Genomic DNA, 18367 nt, shown 5'->3' with positions numbered 1-18367 from the left:
GTGTGGGTCGTAACTGGTATGTGGGCCTAGGGTCAGTGTGTTAACACATCCACAGGGAGGTGAGTACAAAAACGGAGGGTAGGCCTTTAGAAACTTTTAAAGCAGTTTGGCATTGTTGTGGCATCCAACTGTGTTATAATTTTTCTTGCAGTTTATTTTGGTGTTGTTTATTGAACATAATTTTTATATATTTTACTCACTTAATCTGTAATTCAGTGGTTTAGAGTGTAATTACCTCAGTTTTGGAAAATTTCATCACCACCAAAAGAAACCCTGTGCCCATTAGCAACCCTTCTAAGTTGTAGGCAGCCACTAAGCTTTGTGTCTCTATTATTTGCCTATTCTGGGGATTCATGTAAGTGAAACTATACAGTAAGTGGCCTTTTGTGACTGGCTCCTTTCGCTTAACCTCATGTTTCCAAGGTTTATCGGTCTAGTACATGTACCAGTGCTTCACGCCTTTGATAGGATAGACCACACTTTGTCCGTTCATCCATTGGTGGACATGGGGTATTTCCTACATCTTGGCTGTTCCCCATAATGCTGCTACACGCATCCATGTGCGAGTGTTCATATGAACATTTCATTTCTTTAGAGTCTATACCTAGGAGTGGAAGGACTGGATCACAGGGCAGCTGTTTTAACATTCTGAGAACCTGCCAAGCTGCTTTCCAGAGTGTTGTGTCATTTTACACTCTCATCATAGTGTGCAAGGATCCGCTTTTCCAGGTCCGTGTGCATGCTTGTTCTTTTCTGTTTGTTTATAGCCATCATAAGTTGGTATGAAGTGGTAGCTCATTTTAATTTCATTTAGTGACTAATGATGAGCCTCTTTTCTTGTGCTCAAGACCAGCTGGCCTTTTGCGTATCTTCTTTGGAGAAATTTCTGTTTAGAACCTGTTCCACTTTTGTTGGCACTATTTGTCCTTTTATTATCAAGTCGTAAGTCTACATATTCTAGAAGCAAGTACCTTACCTGAGATGAGTTGCAAGTAGTTTTGCTCACTTGATGGTCTGTCTTTTCGCTTGCTTGATGGTAGCCCTTGAAGCACAAAGTTTTGCATTTTGCTGAAGTCCAGTTTAGCCTTGTTTTCTTTGTTCTTTGGTGTTGTATTTTAGAAAACACTCAGTTTATTTGTTAAAAGGAGGAGAGATTTTTCACATTTTTCAAGGTGCCAGTCTATGGTGACGTGGCTGAGCCTGTGGAGAGGCAGGACATCCTGGAGGGAGGGGTGCAGTGGAGCAAAGCTGCTCACCTCATGGCAGCCCAGAAGCAACAGGGGGCCCCTGCATTTCATTTATTGTTATAAGTTATTATATTTTACCAGAATATTAGTTCACAATACATGGGAAAAATTAGTTGGGTGCTTCAGATAGTTTGAGAAGCTCCGGAGTGGGCTTGCTTGGGGGTCTCCTGCAAATTAAGTTTGGATTGTGGACAAAGCTCTTTCTTTGCAGCTGTGCTTCCATTCTGTGTGCTGGAGGCCCCCCTCCCCTGCTCGCTCACCCTCGGGTGCACCCCCACCCCCCACTCGCTTACCCTCAGGTTTCTTGGCAGATGGAAGCAGCAGTTTATTGCTGTGTGTTTTACATCTGTTTATGAAGAACGACTCCACACATTAGAACATCCATTCTTTTCTCTCCTCAACAACCTCTCTCATTTCCTTTGGCCTCTTACTAGATTATTGAAGCAAGTCTGTTGCTGGCTGTGACTTAAAAAAAATTTCTGCTAACTGGGTGTGTTCCTTTGTACACAAAAATAAATAGCTGCTTGTCCACCTTCTGTCTGAAAGACAAAAGCCACATAACCATTCCAGAAATGGCCTATTGCTATCCAGATGTTGTCCTAGGTGGTGGGGAGAGGGAGTGTATTTTTTACATGGCATGATGCAGTTTAGAGCCTTCTGAGGGCCTTGGGGCTGTGAACAGAGCCATGGGTGTTGACAGGAGAATGGACTGTCACCCCTCCCTCCCAAGAATGATTTAGATAAGGAGGCTCAGCTTTGATGAGTTTGAATTTTATTAAGAAACTGGTTGGCTGACTTCTGCAACTTCTGATTTAGGAGAACTTTTGACCTTTTTCCATGCCATTTCTCAGCAGATTTCCAAGTGGTGAGAAAAATAACAGGAAGCCTTTTAATGATCTCTTAAGAGTCATTTGAAATTTGAGGCTTAGCCTTAGGTAGTGGAACTGGTGAGTTGTGTTTGATGTTCCACCTGACCTCCTCCCGCCCTGATCTTTCCTCATCTCTTTGGGCATCCCTTGATCTAAAAGCTTTTCCTTATTCACCTCCTCAGTTTACTTTTTTCACCTGAGTGAGAATGAAACAGACTTAGATATGAAAGGAAAGGGACCATATAAGAACCCTTCCCTCTGGCAAAAGATGGGTCCTGACTTACTCAGATTTCTGCAGCCAGGGAGGAGGCAGATGGGGTAGGGGTGGAGCAGATGTCCACGGAGTGACCAGGGCAGCGTCTGCAGTTCTCTGACGTGTGTACGCAAAGGTGTACTCTGTGATTCCACTTCAGTGAGGCACCCGGAACAGTCAGATCCATAGAGACTGGTAGAGTGGTGGGTGCCTGGGCCTGGGGAGGTCATAGTTAGGGAGTGGTACTGGGGAGTTAGTGTTTAAGGGGACAAAGTTTCATTTGGGGAAACTGAAAGTTCCGGAGGTAGGTGGTGGTGATGGTTGCACAACAGTGCAGATATCTTTAGTGCCACTGAACTACACATCCTTAAAAAGACAAACTTTCTGTGTGTATATTTTGTCATAATCAAGAAATTATCAGTTGTCTAGGGGCTGGGTTGTGGCTCAGAGCTGTAGAGGGCTTGCCTGGCATGCATGAATCACTGAGTTCAATCCTCAGCACCACATAAAGTAAGATAAAAACATTGTGTCCACCTGTAACTAAATTTCTTTTTTTTTTTAAATTTATTTTTTCAGTTGTCTAAAAATACCTACACATGAAGGTATTGGGATAGAAGTTGTGATTTGTCATCTGTTGGACTAGATTAGTTGCCCTCAACCTTATTGGGAGAGGAGCTCTTTGGAAGTGGAATCTTTTGGTTCAGGAATCAGATTCTTGTCAGGGGCAGGGGTGTTTCTCAGGCAGCTTGAATCTCCTAAAGACCTTCTAGGTCCTGTTGGGTTTGGTGGAGCTGATGTCTTTCACTCTCTTGATTTCAGCTTGTGAATCTTGGGACTGGTTTTATTTATTCTACTTTGCCTATAAATTTGGAAATGATACAAAAATTTCTCCTGAAACTTATCAAACATACTGAAACAGTGAATTCTCAATTTATTTCTCGGATGTAATGGAACCTTTCATTTACATGGGTCTGCAAAGCACTTCTCACTATTCAGGTTTCGCTCAGCCCCGTTCAGTTTAGGAATCAGACTGAGCATTGGAGTCTCTTGGGTCACACCAGTGGCCTCCACACATTCCCCATGACATTCCCCATGATGTGCCCTCTGAGAGAAAGAAGAGAATACGCACACATAGACAACAGAGCGTGTGCCCTGCTGAGCTCGGGCATGGTGCTCATTAAAAGGAAGCCTTTTAAAAGAAATTAAATTAAATTAAAATAAATAAATATGGATCTCTTCTTTCTGCTGCTTAGTAGATTGCTGTACATACCACATCCCGGAGACCCACTCCCACTCAGCACTGGAGAAATGCTGGCTGCCTGAAACTAGTGGCATAATAAGCAGTGCTTATTAAGGAGGCAGCACACGATGTGGTTCATATCCTCTTATTCTGTGTGGCTTGTGATTTATTAACACACACACACACACACACACACACACACACACACAGCCTGAGGGGTCAGAGAGCCTTCAAGGCAAAGGCACTCCTTTTAAGTGCTCCTGATGGCCCGAGAGCTGTGTACTCAGGTGTGTGCGCACTTGTGTTTTTGAGGGTGTGGAGAGAAGCACGGGACCGCATCGTGGGCTTCCCTGGCCGGTACCATGCGTGGGACATCCCTCACCAGTCCTGGCTCTACAACTCCAACTACTCCTGTGAGCTGTCCATGGTGCTGACAGGTGCTGCCTTCTTCCACAAGGTGAGACAAGCTGGTTACAGTGGCATGCTCTTAGTAGCTGTTGAGTCTTTTGTAGTGAAATGCTGTCTTTACATCAGCTCTCCTCCTGCTTCTTCTGTGTCTCTTCTGTGGTAGAGATAGGTCATTCCTGTTAAAGACTCCAGTTATGCTTAGTGAAACTGTGGAGTAAAAAGTTAAGATGAAGGCCGCCTGTGTGGTTGCATGAGGCTGTGACGGCCAGTTTCCCTGCAGGGTTTGGCCCTCCTCTGTATTAATGGAAGGCACTGGGCCAGAGGGGCTGTCAGACCTTCCAGCGTCAGCATCGCCGTCCCACCCAGGCCCAGCATCAGCAGGCTAAACCTGGTGCTCTTTTGACTCAGAGTAACCACTACTGTCCCCAGCCCACTGTGAATCTCTGTGGGGGCCCTGCCAATTCTGCCCGAGTCCTCAGTTTGTCACTTTCTCCACTCATATCCCAGTTTTCACTGAACACCCAAAGTGGGAGCCCTTCAGTCACTGTACCTCCCCCGTATTATTAGCGCTGTATTGTGCTGGTTTTGCTCCCGACTCATCTTCCTTCTGTTCCTCTTCTATAAAGTAGTCACTGGCCTCTTGTGGCCACATATGGCTACTGAACATTTGAGAAGTGACTGGTCAGAGTTGAGATGTGCTCTCAGAGTCAAGTACACACCAGGTCTGAATGTAAATACTTAATGTATGAAGTTCATTCCTAAAGTTTGCCCTGGTGTTTCCAAACTCTGGTGGATCTGGACAAGATTGCAAGTGTGGTGAGAGGGGTAGAGTGTTGGATAGCAGGTGGTCAAGAAACCACCTCTAACGAGTGCTCATCTCAGGAGCCACTGCTTAATGTGTGCTCATTCATACCTTGAGAATTTATTTGTCTGCTGATAAATCTGCCTTCTCAAACTGATTGCTTTTTAAAAGTAATGGTCATATCCCTTTATTTTAAATAAATAAATAGTTTTCTGAATGAAGCTTACTGTTTTTTCTATTTGAAAATCTAGAGCAAAATTTACAAACTCATAACCATGGAACTCCACTTGGCTCACAGAAATGCTTTTGCTCCCCCAGTGTTACCCACTTTCACCTTTTAAAAATCAGAATATTTTGTAAAAAAAAAAAAAATCTGGATTGTGATAAAAATGGAGGCCAACATATTACCAAAAGCAATATGCAGATTTAATGCAATCCCCATCAAGATACCAATGACATTTTTTCATAGACCTAGAAAAAAGTCTTAAATTTGAAAGAATAAAAGACCCAGAATAGTCAAAGCAATTCTAAGCCAAAAAAGCAGTGCTGATGGCACACAATACCTGACTTCAAATTCGACTACAGAGTTACAGCAACAAAAACTGTGTGGTCCTGGCATAAAACAGACATAGACCAAAGGTACAGACTGCAAGACATGGGGACGAACCACACAGACATGGTCATGTGATCCTTGACAAAGGTGCCAGAAACACGCACTGAAGAAAAGATACCCTTTTTAACAAATGTGCTGGGTCAACTGGTTATCCACATGTAGAAGGAGGGGACTAGACCCTTATCCCTCAGCCTGCACAAAAATCAACTCCAAATGCATCAAAGCCTTGGATTAGACCAGAAACTATGCAACACCTAGAAGAAAATGTAGGGTTAACACTTCAGCATGTAGCAATGACTTTCTCAATAGGACCCCTAGGGCTCAGGAAATAATGCCAAGAGTTAATAAATGGATGGCATCAAATTAAAAAGCTTCTGCACAGCAAAGGAGACGATTAGGAATGTGAAGAGAACCTACAGAATGGGAGAAAGTCATCACTAGCTCCTCTTCAGTCAGAGGATTAATAGCTAGAACAAATAAAGAACTCAAATAACCCAATTAATAGATGGGCAAATAAATTAAACAATTCAAAAGAAGAAATACAAATGGATAACAAATATAGGAAAAAATGTTCAACATCATTAGCAATTAGGCAGATGCAAATTTCCCTACACTGAGATTTTTGTCTTACACCAGTCAGAATGGCAGCCAACAAGATCACAAATAATAAATGCTGGAGAGAATGTGGAGAAAGAAGGAACACTTTATACTTTTGGTGGGATTGTAAATTAGTACGACCACTATGGAAATCGGTATGGAGGTTCCTCAAAAGACCAGGCGTGGAACCATATACCTAGCTATACTGCTTCTTGGTAATTATCCTGAAAAATTAAAGTCATCACACTACAGTAATAAATCCATACCCATGTTTATAGCAGCACAATTCACAACAGCCAAACTATGGAGCCAGTCTAGGTGTCCATCAGTGGATGAATGGACAAAGAAAATGTGGTATGTATACCCAATGGAGTTTTATTCAGCCATAAAGAAGAATGAAATTGTGGCACTTTCCAAGAAAATGTCTGAAACTAGAGACCATTATATTAAGCGAAGTAAATCAAACTCGGGTCAAGGGAAGTGTTTCTCTCATATGTGGAAGCTAAAGAGAAAGAAGGAAGATAAAGGCAGATGTCATGGAAATCAAAGGGAAGCAATAGAGGGAAAGGACTAGGGGGTGGAAGGGAAGTGCTGGGGAATGATATTGTCCGAACTGTATTGCTACAATGTGTACGTGTATGCATATATAACGCATAGATAACGAGTCCGTTGTTACGCACAACCATAATGCATCAATAAAAAAATAAAAAGAATGGGGGGAAAAAGGGCCCTAAATGTAAACTGTGGACTTTGGGTGATTATGATGTGTCGGCGTAGGGTTACTGATCATAATAAATGTGTCACTCTGGCCGGGGATGGAAATGGAGAGGGCAGGGAATATGTGGAAAATCTCTGTACTTTGTTCACAATTTTGTGGTGAACCTAAAACTGCTCTAAAAAAATTAAGTCTCATAAAAAAAAAAAAAAAAGAGGCACTTGTTATATTCACCTTCAAACATCAAATTGTAAATGTCAAAAAATAATCCTTAGGTTTCTTAGGTTTCCAATGATGAGTTTTTCCTCCCTTTAAATTTTATTTTGAGACAGGGTCTCATTAAGTTTCCAATGAAATGGCATTGCTTAGAGTGTTTCTTATGAGATAATAAACTTGCTGCCTGTTACCTGAAGTTAACATTCTTTCAGCCCTCAAAAGTTGACATTTTTGATAATCATTTTCTATTTTGTCATGTCCCCTACACGTTCTATATCTAACAAGAAAATTGTGCTGAATGAAACAGTTGATCTGTGAGGGCATTTAAAAAAAAAAAAAAAAAATGGAGGTCAGGCCCTCAGTGTTCCTGCTTCACAGCAGTTGGCTGGAGCTTTGTGACCACAGCTCCCTGTGGATGGGTCTTACATGCATGAACCTGACCTGCCATTTCCACTCTTCTTAAGTGACATTTTAAAGAAATGCATTTACGTAGCTGAGTGTGGTGGCACTGCTTTTAATCCCAGCTTCTTGGGAGGCTGAGGCAGGGTGAATTGCAAGTTTGAGACCAGTCTGGACAACTTAATGAGACCCTGTCTCAAAATAAAATTTAAAGAAAAGGGAGGAAAAACTCATCAAAGGACTTTGGATGTAGTTCAGGCCTAGCATGAGTGAGTCCCTGGATTTGGACTCCAGTAGTACAGAAACAAAAATCCAAAACCAAAAGTCGCCCGCTTGCCTTTGCCCTTGAAAGGAAGTAAATTGGTCATTCCAAATGTACCACAGTCAAGTTTTTTGATCATAAATGCCTAATAAAGATTTTGAACATGTAGCTAACATTTGTTTGTTTTTTGGTACTGGGGGTTTAACTCAGGGGCACTTTACCACTGATCTTCGTACCCAGCCCTTTGAAGGTGAGCCAGGTTCTCACCTAGTGCTCAGGCTGACTCCTGCCCCAGTTTTCCAGGGATCTGGATTACAGGAGCATGCCACGGTGCCTGGCTCCCTGAGGTGATTTAAAGACTGGCTATCCTCTGAGTGGGAAGGGAAGCAGTTGGAAGGTGTGGAGTAAAGGCAGGATAGGTTTGGAGTTGGACTTCTGTGTAAACACCCCCCGTGTGCTGTGTGGGAAATAGCATGCAGGGAAGAGACACTGCAGCAGGGAGACCCTGGGTATGCCAGGCAGGAGGTGGTGATAGCTGGGAGCAGAGAGCAGCTGGTGGCCATGGTGAGGAGGAATCTGAGGCCAGAGAGACTGAATGTCTCATGGTTCTGTGATTTCTAGAGAACTGAGAAGATAACCAGTCTTTCTCCCCTCATTATTTCTTATCACCACTGTCATAGGTAGAATATTGTTCAACTGAACCAGTGTCTGGATAGGTTTTACAAAGCTTTGTTATTGATTCCAACATTGCTGAAATACCAATGAAATCACATGATGGAGTTCGGTTTCTCAAAAGGGGGAACGACAGTAGTTTGAATGGGGTGATCCTTTACTGCAGATTTGTGTTGAAAGGTAGTTAGCAACCCTGGCGCAACTCCCCAGGTGCCAGTAGTGCTTCCCAGTTATTGCCACATCCCAAACACCTCCACACACTTTCAGCCAGCCCTTAGATCCATGCGTAGTTTTGCTGAAAGCCAAAGAACTGTGTCCTCTAACAGAGTATGTGATTCCCTTTTTTCTCCTGACAGTATTATGCCTACCTGTATTCTTATGTGATGCCCCAGGCCATCCGAGATATGGTGGACGAATACATCAACTGTGAGGACATTGCCATGAACTTCCTTGTTTCCCACATCACTCGGAAGCCCCCCATCAAGGTGAGGCCCCACTACCTTTGGGACTGTGCATGCACACAAACTTAATTCATTTGTTTGGCTACACTGCAGTCCATAAGGGTGTCGAGCCTGAGTCCTCTTGTAAAGTGGGTGATGACCACTTGACTGCAGGATTAGAGTTGATACTACAGGGCTCTTTACTCCTGAGGTCGATGGATACTCCGAGGGCTTGGAACTTGGTGGAAAGGATGTTGCGGGTTTATTTTCACTCATCTATAATTGAAATTTAGTATTTCCTTCAGTTATAAAGTAGGCAACGATTCCTAAGGATAGTGTGTGTGTGTATGCTATAACTGATCTGTGACCAGAAGAAATCACATATTTTCATATCAGATTTGCTGCAATTTCTTAAATTAGGCTTTCAGACCATCACTGCTTTGAATTTGTGGTAGTTATTAACTTTTCCCTACATTTGGTTATTTAAGGTGTTAACAAAACAGCTATGTACATTACTGTATTTCAATATGATTTGTTTCTTTTGTAATCCCCTGTAGTTTATTTTTTGCATTTAAAATCATTCAGGAGTCCACAGGCTTTACCAAGTTGCCAAATAGGGGGGTGGGGAGATGTGGGGTGGGTGTCCATTAAACAAGAAACCGAGGAGTTATGTGTTAACACACGGAAACCTAAGAAGTGTATGGCACATAAGTAGGTACTATATAAGTTATTTGCTCAAAAGCAGTAAACTCCGAATTCTGGAAATTTGCATTCTGATTTTTGTTCTGGAATTGCTGATCAGGCTTGGACTAGATAAGCCAACTTCACATTCAGCACACAGAAAACTTGGTTCCATCCCTTTTCCCATCACTGCAGGCTCAGGCAACAAAGCACCCCAGTAAGGGTTAGGACACAGGTTTCCTTCGTGGGTGTTGTGCTGTGAGCAAATGATATCGTGTGCATATTTCATTCTTGCATTTCAAAGGTAATTTCTAGATTAAGTATCTGCCAGCATGTTCTAATAACTTAAATTGTATATTTAGGGGTAAACAGTGTGGTAACTAGAGGACATTCATTCAATACAACAAAGTATAACAAAGATGGAGAGAAATGCATTTGGGAGCCTCATGCATCCAGTTTCACTAAGCAAATCTTTTTTTTTTTTCCTAATCTTGTTTATTTTTATGTGGTGCTGAGGAGCAAACCTAGTGCCTCACATATGCAATGCAAGCCCTCTATCACAGAGCTACAGCCCCAGCCCCACTAAGCATATCTTTTGCCATGTATTTCCCATGGTTATTCCTTAACTTCTGATTACCTTGTAGTTTTTTCTGTTGCTGAGACTTGTGGTAAAGCCTCACAAAAGAACACTTAGTAAACTCATGTATCAAATAGTTGATTTAAAAAAAAAATCTGAATCATGATCACAGCTATACAAATAAAAGCAACACATTTTCTAAGTATAGTGGCAGATCCAGTATTAAACAGTGAAAAGCATACTTCTTTATAATCTTTAAGGTAGAGAGGCAGAGGTCTTAAAGAAATTAACGACTGGGGAAAATTTCCTATTCTTCACTTGTTCCTTTCTTCAGTGGCTGGACTTCAGTCAAGATGTACGCTTCTATTCCTGCCTCTGTAGGACATCAGATGGCATTATCCTTGAAATTTCGGAAATATCTGAGTGATTAGGTATGAAACTGTAACGGCAATCACCTGAGCACTGGCAGACATGTTTGTCTACTATGTTATTAGGCCAGTGTTTCCTTAGCTAAGCCATTTTTTTTTTTTAAGATAGAGGAGGGAGAGAGAGAAAATTTTTAATATTTATTTTAGTTTTCGGCGGACACAACATCTTTGTTTGTATGTGGTGCTGAGGATCGCACCCGGGCCGCACGCATGCCAGGCGAGCGTGCTACTGCTTGAGCCACATCCTCAGCCCTAGCTAAGCCATCTTTTTGGTGTAGAGTGAGAGAAATAATTGGGCATGGTATACATAACACTCTGTGTGTGTTTGTGTCTGGTGCTTGACCCCAGGCCCTTACACATGATTGGTAAACACAAAGCTACATTTTCAACCTTTTATGTTGAGACAGGGTTTTACTAAGTTGCCCAGGCTGGCCTTGAGCTTGTGATCATCTTGCCTCAGCCTCCTGAGTAGCTGGGATTACAGGTGTGTGCCATTGCACCTAGCTGGATGCAACTCTTACCAAGTGAAAACTTCAAAAAAAAAATAATAATCTTGGTGAATTTTGTCAATCATACTGAAATATAAGAACAATTCTAGATTGATACTACTTTTCTCTGGGTGGGGGGTGGGGATTGAACTCAGGGGCACTTAATCACTGAGCCCCCCCCCCCCTTTTGTATTTTATTTAGAGACAGGATCTCACTGAGTTGCTTAGCACCTCACTAAATTGATGAGATTGGCAATTTAGTGATTTCCCCTTCTCTTTTCATATTTTCACTGTCGTAATGTTCTTTTCCTTGTTTGAAATAGGATGATCAGCTGCTTCCTTGTTTGAGTTAGGTTTGACTGATTTAGCAGTGTTCTTTCAATAATGTTCAGTGTCTTAACAATATTGACTTAAAAAAAAAGGAATTAATATATTACTTGGAATAATCTATTATTTTTGCAAGGAGGGGAAAGATCTAGTATGGAGATACGCTTCCTTAGGAATAAAGGATTAAAATCTTAGAAACCACTGAGAATAAGGGGAAGCTTCAGTGTGAAGGACTAGAGGGGAGGCCAGGGGAGCTTCAGCCCCTTCTCTGTTCTCGGTGGTCCTAGTTTTCAGCATCTACTAAGGATTTTCCTTACCATTACTGAGTACAGCAAGAACATTTCCACAGGACTGAATATAAATGTTCAAACTTGGGTTTATATTAATTTCCTATACATATATGTGTGTGCATATATGACATATATGTGTATGTATCCAAAAATATATTGGGGATACAGTGTCAGTGTTTTTACTGATGGGTTACATGATTTAAGACAGGTAGAAACTACTGCATCAGTAAAAACAGCAGTTAAAAACTTAAAAGAAAAGATTTTAATATTTATTTTTTAGTTATAGTTGGACACAATACCTTGAACCCAGGGCCTTGCATGTGCTAGGCAAGAGCCCTACTGCTGAGCCACAACCCCAGCCCCCCAGCAGTTATAAAATCTTGTTGTTGAATGGAGTGATTTTCAGGTTAGAGGACTTCCTCCAAGGTTGGATTCTGGTGTCTGGGATGAGGAGGAACAGTTCAGGTTCAGTGAGAGCAGAGTGGAATGTTGGCCAGATATTCTCTGATGTGTGGATGCTAACCCACAACAAGGGAGGGTGGGGAGGGGAAGAGTAGAAGTCCAATGGATTAGACAAATGGAAATGAAGTGTGTGTGTGTTGGGGGGGCGGAATAGGAAGGACAGTAGAATTGGGATTGTGTGCCATGAAAATTTACATTTGTTTCTTCCTGTGCCTGGGGTCACTGCCTATTAGAAACCTGTCTAAACTATATTAGCATATTGAGGCTTTGCAGGACACACAAGTAGCATAAATTCTAGCCTCAGCTCTGTGTGTGACATTCTTGAGGTGACTTTCCCTTCACCATCTTCTGTTCCTCTGATCCTCCCTGTGTATTTATGATATCTGATCTCCCACCTTTCTTTTCCTTTTTTTTTTTTCTAGCGTCCACATGTAAGGAGAAAACATTTGATCTTTGATTTTTCTGAGTCTGTCTTATTTCATGAGCATGATGTTTTCCAGTTCCATAAATGGACATATAGTATTTTATAATCATTTAACTACTTCCCATTTGTTGGGTACTTTCCCAGTATTTTGCTATTAAAAACATGAAATGAACAACATTTTACTAACATCTTGCTATGCAACCAAGATAAATACTGGAAGTAGAATTACCGAGGCAAATAACACTAAATGTTGTAATGTCTTTGATATCTGTTAAGCTCAGGTCATTTGGAAAGTATGCCTTACTAATGTTTTAAATATGCACGTGGTGGGAAAGAGCCCTGAGCTCATGTCCTGGCTTCCGACTTTTTCTGTGTGAGTGGGGCCATTGGTTCTGCGTGTCACTGGAAATGGCGTTGTGTTGGCAAAGCTGCCAGGTTCCTATCAACCTGAGCATTATGATTCTTACGCTGTGTTCTTTCTTCCCTGCTCCCAGGTGACATCACGATGGACTTTCCGATGCCCAGGATGCCCTCAGGCCCTGTCACATGATGATTCCCACTTTCATGAGCGCCACAAGTGTATCAACTTCTTTGTCAAGGTGTATGGTTACATGCCCCTCCTATATACTCAGTTCAGGGTGGACTCTGTGCTGTTCAAGACCCGCCTGCCCCATGACAAGACCAAGTGCTTCAAGTTCATCTAGGGGCATTGCAGGTTTTGGGGAGAGGAAGGGCAGAGTGAGGGAGATGGCTCCCAAGGTTCCCAAGGTGTTAAGGACCTTGGGGACATCCACTGGGTGGGTGGCCCAGACCCTCTGCTGGGAGAGGCAGCAGGAAGAGTGGAAAGGAAATAGCTGCCTTTTTCTTGAAGTCGGCCACACTGGGCCTGGAATCCTGGTCATCAGACCTGGGGTTTCCACACAGGGCACTGACTGATAGCGCACACTGAGGACCATGGGGACTCTGGAGAGTCACTCACTAGTTCAAAAGCCCAGGACAGCTGGTTTGTGGTTTTTAAATTCAATAACAACTATTATTATTATTTAAAAAGAGAAAGTTTCAGATCTGCCATTCAAGGCTTATTTATATATGTGTGCATATATACACGTATATGTGTATGTACATATGTATGCACACACATACATATACATATATATATATATATATATTTGGTGGGAGGAGTCTGAAATTTTTGCCCCTCTCTCTGTGGGAGGGTCCTACCAGACTCCTTGTGTTCTGCAGTTTGGAGGAAATGGATTCTGGCCTTGTTACCTGGCTTATCCTTTACCTCTCCCATGCCCCAAGGACATCTGAGTGCAGAAAAAAGAAAGGGATGGACTTGGCCTTCTTACCAGGCCTTGGACAAGACTGGATCTGTGGTCTGTTCCTGACCCTTTCTTTTGCCAGCTGTTGATCTGTAATCAGCTTCTCCTCCTGTTCCTCCTCCAGGGAGCTTGGGGATGATCTGCACCATGGAGAGAACAGCTAAGTGGGGAGCGACCTGCTGGGTCTAGTGGTTGAGGATTTGTCATTAGGCCAGAGCTTGTCCCAGGACTTACCCCTGCTCTCTCATTCTCTCCCTTATTTGAGAGAGAGGAATAAAGCAGTAGAGAATGAGGCAGGAGTAAGGCCCGCACTGCCAAATGGCTCTGGTTGGCTGGCCCTCCTGGGAACAGCATGTGCCTCTGGAGTGGGGCTTCCTTCAGATGTTCTCTTGGATGAGATGCAGGAAAGCTGCAGGCTGCACCTGAAGATGTGGTTGTGGTCTGTGGGCCTGTTAGCTCTGGCATACAACAAGACCTTTGAGGATCCCACCCGGCTGGCCGGGAAGAAGACTTGCAGCAAGGCACTTGGCCTTGGGATAAATACCTTGGTGAAATTCACCTTCCCCCACCTCTGTCTGGACCTCCACCTGTCACCTGTGGTTTTTGGACCCCTAATGCTAGGTTGTCTGTAGGACCCCCTGAGGTTTGGTGTGTGCTAGGACAGTGGGAGGCTGTGATGTGCTAGGGCAGTTCAAATCCAGCTTTGGACTTTAACAGGCGTTCACACTTTGTTACGTTTCCACTACCAGTTTAATTTCTGTTCCCTGGGCTGAAAGTGAAATAAGCTAATTTTGGTCACAGTGGCAGTGGGGGAACTCAGGAGGGTGTTGGTGTCGTTTGTTGGGGATTTAGCCCATAACCACTGTTTTTTTCTGAGCCCCACTTCTGGAAGTGGAGTTGAGCACAGGTTCCCAGCAGTCAAACAAAAGCTCAGGTCTGTCCTGGTCATCACATGCCTTAAGCCAGTTCCGTCTTCCCTAGACCTTGACATCCTGTGCTTCTATTTCTTGGGGTACATTCTCCTCTGGCCTGTGTGGACCAAATGGGTTCTCCACTGTTTTAAAGCCAGTCTCTTTCCTGTAGATTCCACTCAGCTCCAGAGCTGGCTTGGCCCAAGGGAGCTCTCCTCATCGGCCAGCAGGCCCTAGGTCTCCCAGGCTGGCATCGCCACACCTTCCCACTGGTATCTTGTGGCTCCTGCCAAGGCAGCTACCTGGGGAATTTGGTTATGCTTCTCAGCAACCAGCAAAGGGGTCCAGACCCCTTTACCCTACTTTTTAACTGCCCTTTCCTTGACTTCTGGACAATTAATTTTAGTAGTAACCTTCTTCTGTCAGGGGAGCCAAAGAGTGTGGTGTTTTGAGCTATATATGTGGCTGCTATTTCGTTTCTTTTAATGTGAGGATGCAGTGGGAGACATGGGGAAGAGCTGTCTTGGCAGGACCCCACCCCCTTCAGTGGGGGCAGATCCGTGGGTCCCTCCATGTGGTTCATTCATGGATACCATCAAAATGTGCTGTAGGGAGGCTGTGATGTTGGAGGGTCAAACAGGGATAGCACTGTTGGGACTGACAGGACACTGACTTGAAGGACCCCTGGTCGACACTGACCTGTGCCTGCACTGTCCTCAGCAGTGACGGGCAAAGCAGTTGGACATGCATGTTTCTTAGGAAGGTGCTCCTGGGAATGCCTGCTGTCTGCAAGATGGGATTGGGAGAGTCCCTGGGCCCTACCTTTGATGCTGCTTACTGTGGGACACCGGATAGTGGGGACTCTGCCACAGGGAAGCAGCCCTCCTTGGCTGTGTTCTGGAGGACTTGTTCCTTGGCCTCAGCTCTCGATGAGACAGCTTTGCTTCCAGCTAGCCAGCTTGCTCTTCACGTTGAGGGCAAGGACTGCCCAGCTTGGTGATAGCCTCCTAGGTGCTCACAGGCCTTGCGCATTTGTCCCCAGCAGTGCTTCTGTTTGGTGGGGGCTGCGCCTCATACAGGACTCAACGGGTCCTGTCCAGGAAGAGGAGCTGGATGGCTGGGAGCCATCTGTCCAGGAGCTGCCTGGGTGCGCCCAGGGAGCACCTCGTTCCAGATGCTGCTTTGAAGGGGGCTCTTTGGTATCATGCCGTGTGCATCCATCCACCCCTTTTCCAACCATGAGCACAATGGTCTTATGTTTTTTGTAAAAAAACAAAACAAAAAACAAAAACAGAAATAAATGGAGACTTTAACTCAAGCAGCTTGGAAGTCTTTTTGTGATTTTCCTCAGCAGGGACAGAAGAGTGAACCAAGGTGCTGGCCTGATTCCAGGTGGTCACCAGTGCATGGTCAGCCGGCAGCAGTCCCAAGTCAGGCTGTGGGCTGTGTGACAGGTCTTGGAGCTGCTTGGAGCCTGGCTGAGGGGATGCCAAACGTGTATGAATGGGTCCAGGCAACCTTTCCAGCATCCATTTCTGGGACGAGTCGTTTTGACTAGACACACATTCAGGTGTCACTTATTTCAGGGGCTGTGGTGTACATTCAGACTTCATTTTCCTACAGGAATTTTAAAGAGCGTCCGTTTGGTATACTGTGCTGGGGAAGCTAAGTGTCCATGGCCCAGCAGAGGGGAGAGGGCTTGCTCTGTGGATCATGTGACTGACAGGAGTCACCTCTACCTACACCTCTAGTTGCTGCTGCTTCAGTATCACAGCCTAGTCCTTTGGAGTCTACAACCCTAGAACTTCCATATGACTGTGGGTCAGAAGCATACCCTGAGTCATGGAGGAGAACGGAAGAGATGGGAGCTTGGGTTGCGACGCCATCTAAGAATGGTCAAAATCAAAGCTTGTTGAAGCAGGGCTGAGGTTGATCAGACTCATTTGCAGCAGGTGTGGGGTCAGTCTAGAGAATGGACCTGGGGCGGCTGCCACCCAAGGATCTCCTTGTTACCACCTGCCCAGCCCCAGAGGACTTGAGGAAGCCCATGAGGCCCCAGGCAGTGTGTCTCACTGCACATGGAGAAAATGTGCTCACTTCTGGCTCCAGTCTACCCAGGTACCCCAAGGGGCTTCTGCCAACTGGTGATGTGCCTATCACTCAAGTTGAAGGCTTATGTTTACAAAAATGCTATTAAGAAGGATAATGCTGTGATTGGGGGTATGGGCTCAGGAGTAGTGTACATGTGCTCAAATCCTGTGTTGCCTGTGACATTAGTGGAGAGCAATTCATCTATTTCAGGGCTTAACCAATAAGATGGCAAAAATTCTGCTTATCATATGGTATAAAGAAGTAAAGAGCCCGCTATGTGGCACACAGTGAAAACTAACTCTTTTCGGTAAAATCCTGCAAACTTCTTGGTGGCTCCTCTGCATCCCGTCTGTTTTGAGTGCCAGGGCTTCGTTCATGGTTTGTCCGCAGCACAGCCCTCAGGATGCCTCCTCAAAAGTGTCTGTTGTCCCTGTGTCTCCTGTCAGAGCCACAGGCTGGCTGGCTATGGCTACTGCCTCCTGAATGGTGATAGGTTACCACTACCCTGGCATTGTGAGGAAGCTTCCTGGGAATACAGCCCCTAATAGGTGGTTTTCTGATGAATTAATTCTTTAAGGAACTGAAGAGGGTCCTACCAAAGTCACACCTGGCAGCAAGTTGAACAGTGCCTGAGTACTGCCAGGGCCAGGCGCCAGGTAAAGGAAGCCTCAGACCCACTTATTATAAAAAAAAAAATTGTTTTTGTTTTCCTGGTGCTGAGAAGCAAGCATGCTAGGCAAATGCTCTAACACTGAGCTAGCCCTCTGATCTCCTTGATGAAGGGAGTAAGATAGTGTGTCTAGATTTGAAGGCCTGGAGAGCATGAAAGTAGGATGGGAAGCCCTGCCAGGGCCAGGTTTGATTTGCTATTTAATTTCATCTGTTTTCTGATCTGTTTTAATTAGGCAAATTGTTATATCTTTCTATATTTGGCTTTATGTTTATGAAACTACAAATCCTGGTCAATAAATTGAAGGGCCGTCAGCACAAAATTATTTAAATTTTATCTCAGGTATTAGTTCCAGGGCTGGGGTTGTAGCTCTGGAAAAGTGCTTGCCTAGCATGTGAGAAACACTCGGATCCATCCTTAGCACCACATAAAAACAAATCAATAAATAAATAGCATTCTGTCCATCTACAGCTAAAAAATATTAAAACTATTGGCTCCAATATCTTATTATAAAAACATAAACCGTGTACCCACCTGTCGTCTGACTCCACTTGACTTATGGCAGTCCACCTCTCCATCCCCAGCCACTTATCTATCCTGGCTCATCCTTTCATCTGTCCTATTTTTGGTACATTGCCAAATAAGCTAGTGATATCAGTATACTTGCTTCTAAATACATAAGCACATACATCAATTGGAAGTTAATATGGTTTTTTGGGGATTTGTTTTTGTATTGGGATTGAACCCAGGGGCGCTTAGCCACTGAGCCACATCCCCCGTCCATTTTTTATTTAGAGACAGGGTCTTGCTGAGTTGCTTAGGGCCTTGCTAAGTTGCTGAAACTGGCCTTGAACTTGTGATCCTCCTGCCTCAACCTTCTGAGCTGCCGTTTCTGTTTTTAATGAAAAAATTGCACACTAAAATGCACAAATCCTAAGTGTGCATTCTCTTGAGTTTTGA

At 44.0% G+C, this 18367-nt stretch overlaps 1 protein-coding gene across 3 annotated transcripts in view; it reads left to right on the top strand.

The window, feature by feature from the left end:
- Positions 1-15964, top strand: part of Extl3 (exostosin like glycosyltransferase 3) — a 51037-nt gene extending 35073 nt beyond the window's left edge. For 2 of the 3 annotated variants that reach the window (XM_015499426.2, XM_048801503.1), the window contains exons 5-7: positions 3922-4066; positions 8650-8778; positions 12905-15964. In XM_015499426.2, the coding sequence (XP_015354912.1) occupies positions 3922-4066; positions 8650-8778; positions 12905-13114 (484 nt within the window). In that variant the 3' untranslated portion in view covers positions 13115-15964. The remainder of the gene's footprint in view (positions 1-3921; positions 4067-8649; positions 8779-12904) is intronic. The other variant, XR_007347006.1, reaches the window with a different exon arrangement.
- The last annotated feature ends 2403 nt before the right edge of the window (positions 15965-18367 follow it).

This window comes from Marmota marmota, unplaced genomic scaffold (genome assembly GCF_001458135.2).
Source record: "Marmota marmota marmota unplaced genomic scaffold, marMar, whole genome shotgun sequence".
Taxonomy (NCBI): Eukaryota; Metazoa; Chordata; class Mammalia; order Rodentia; family Sciuridae; genus Marmota; species Marmota marmota.
This window is presented reverse-complemented; position numbering and strand designations above follow the sequence as displayed.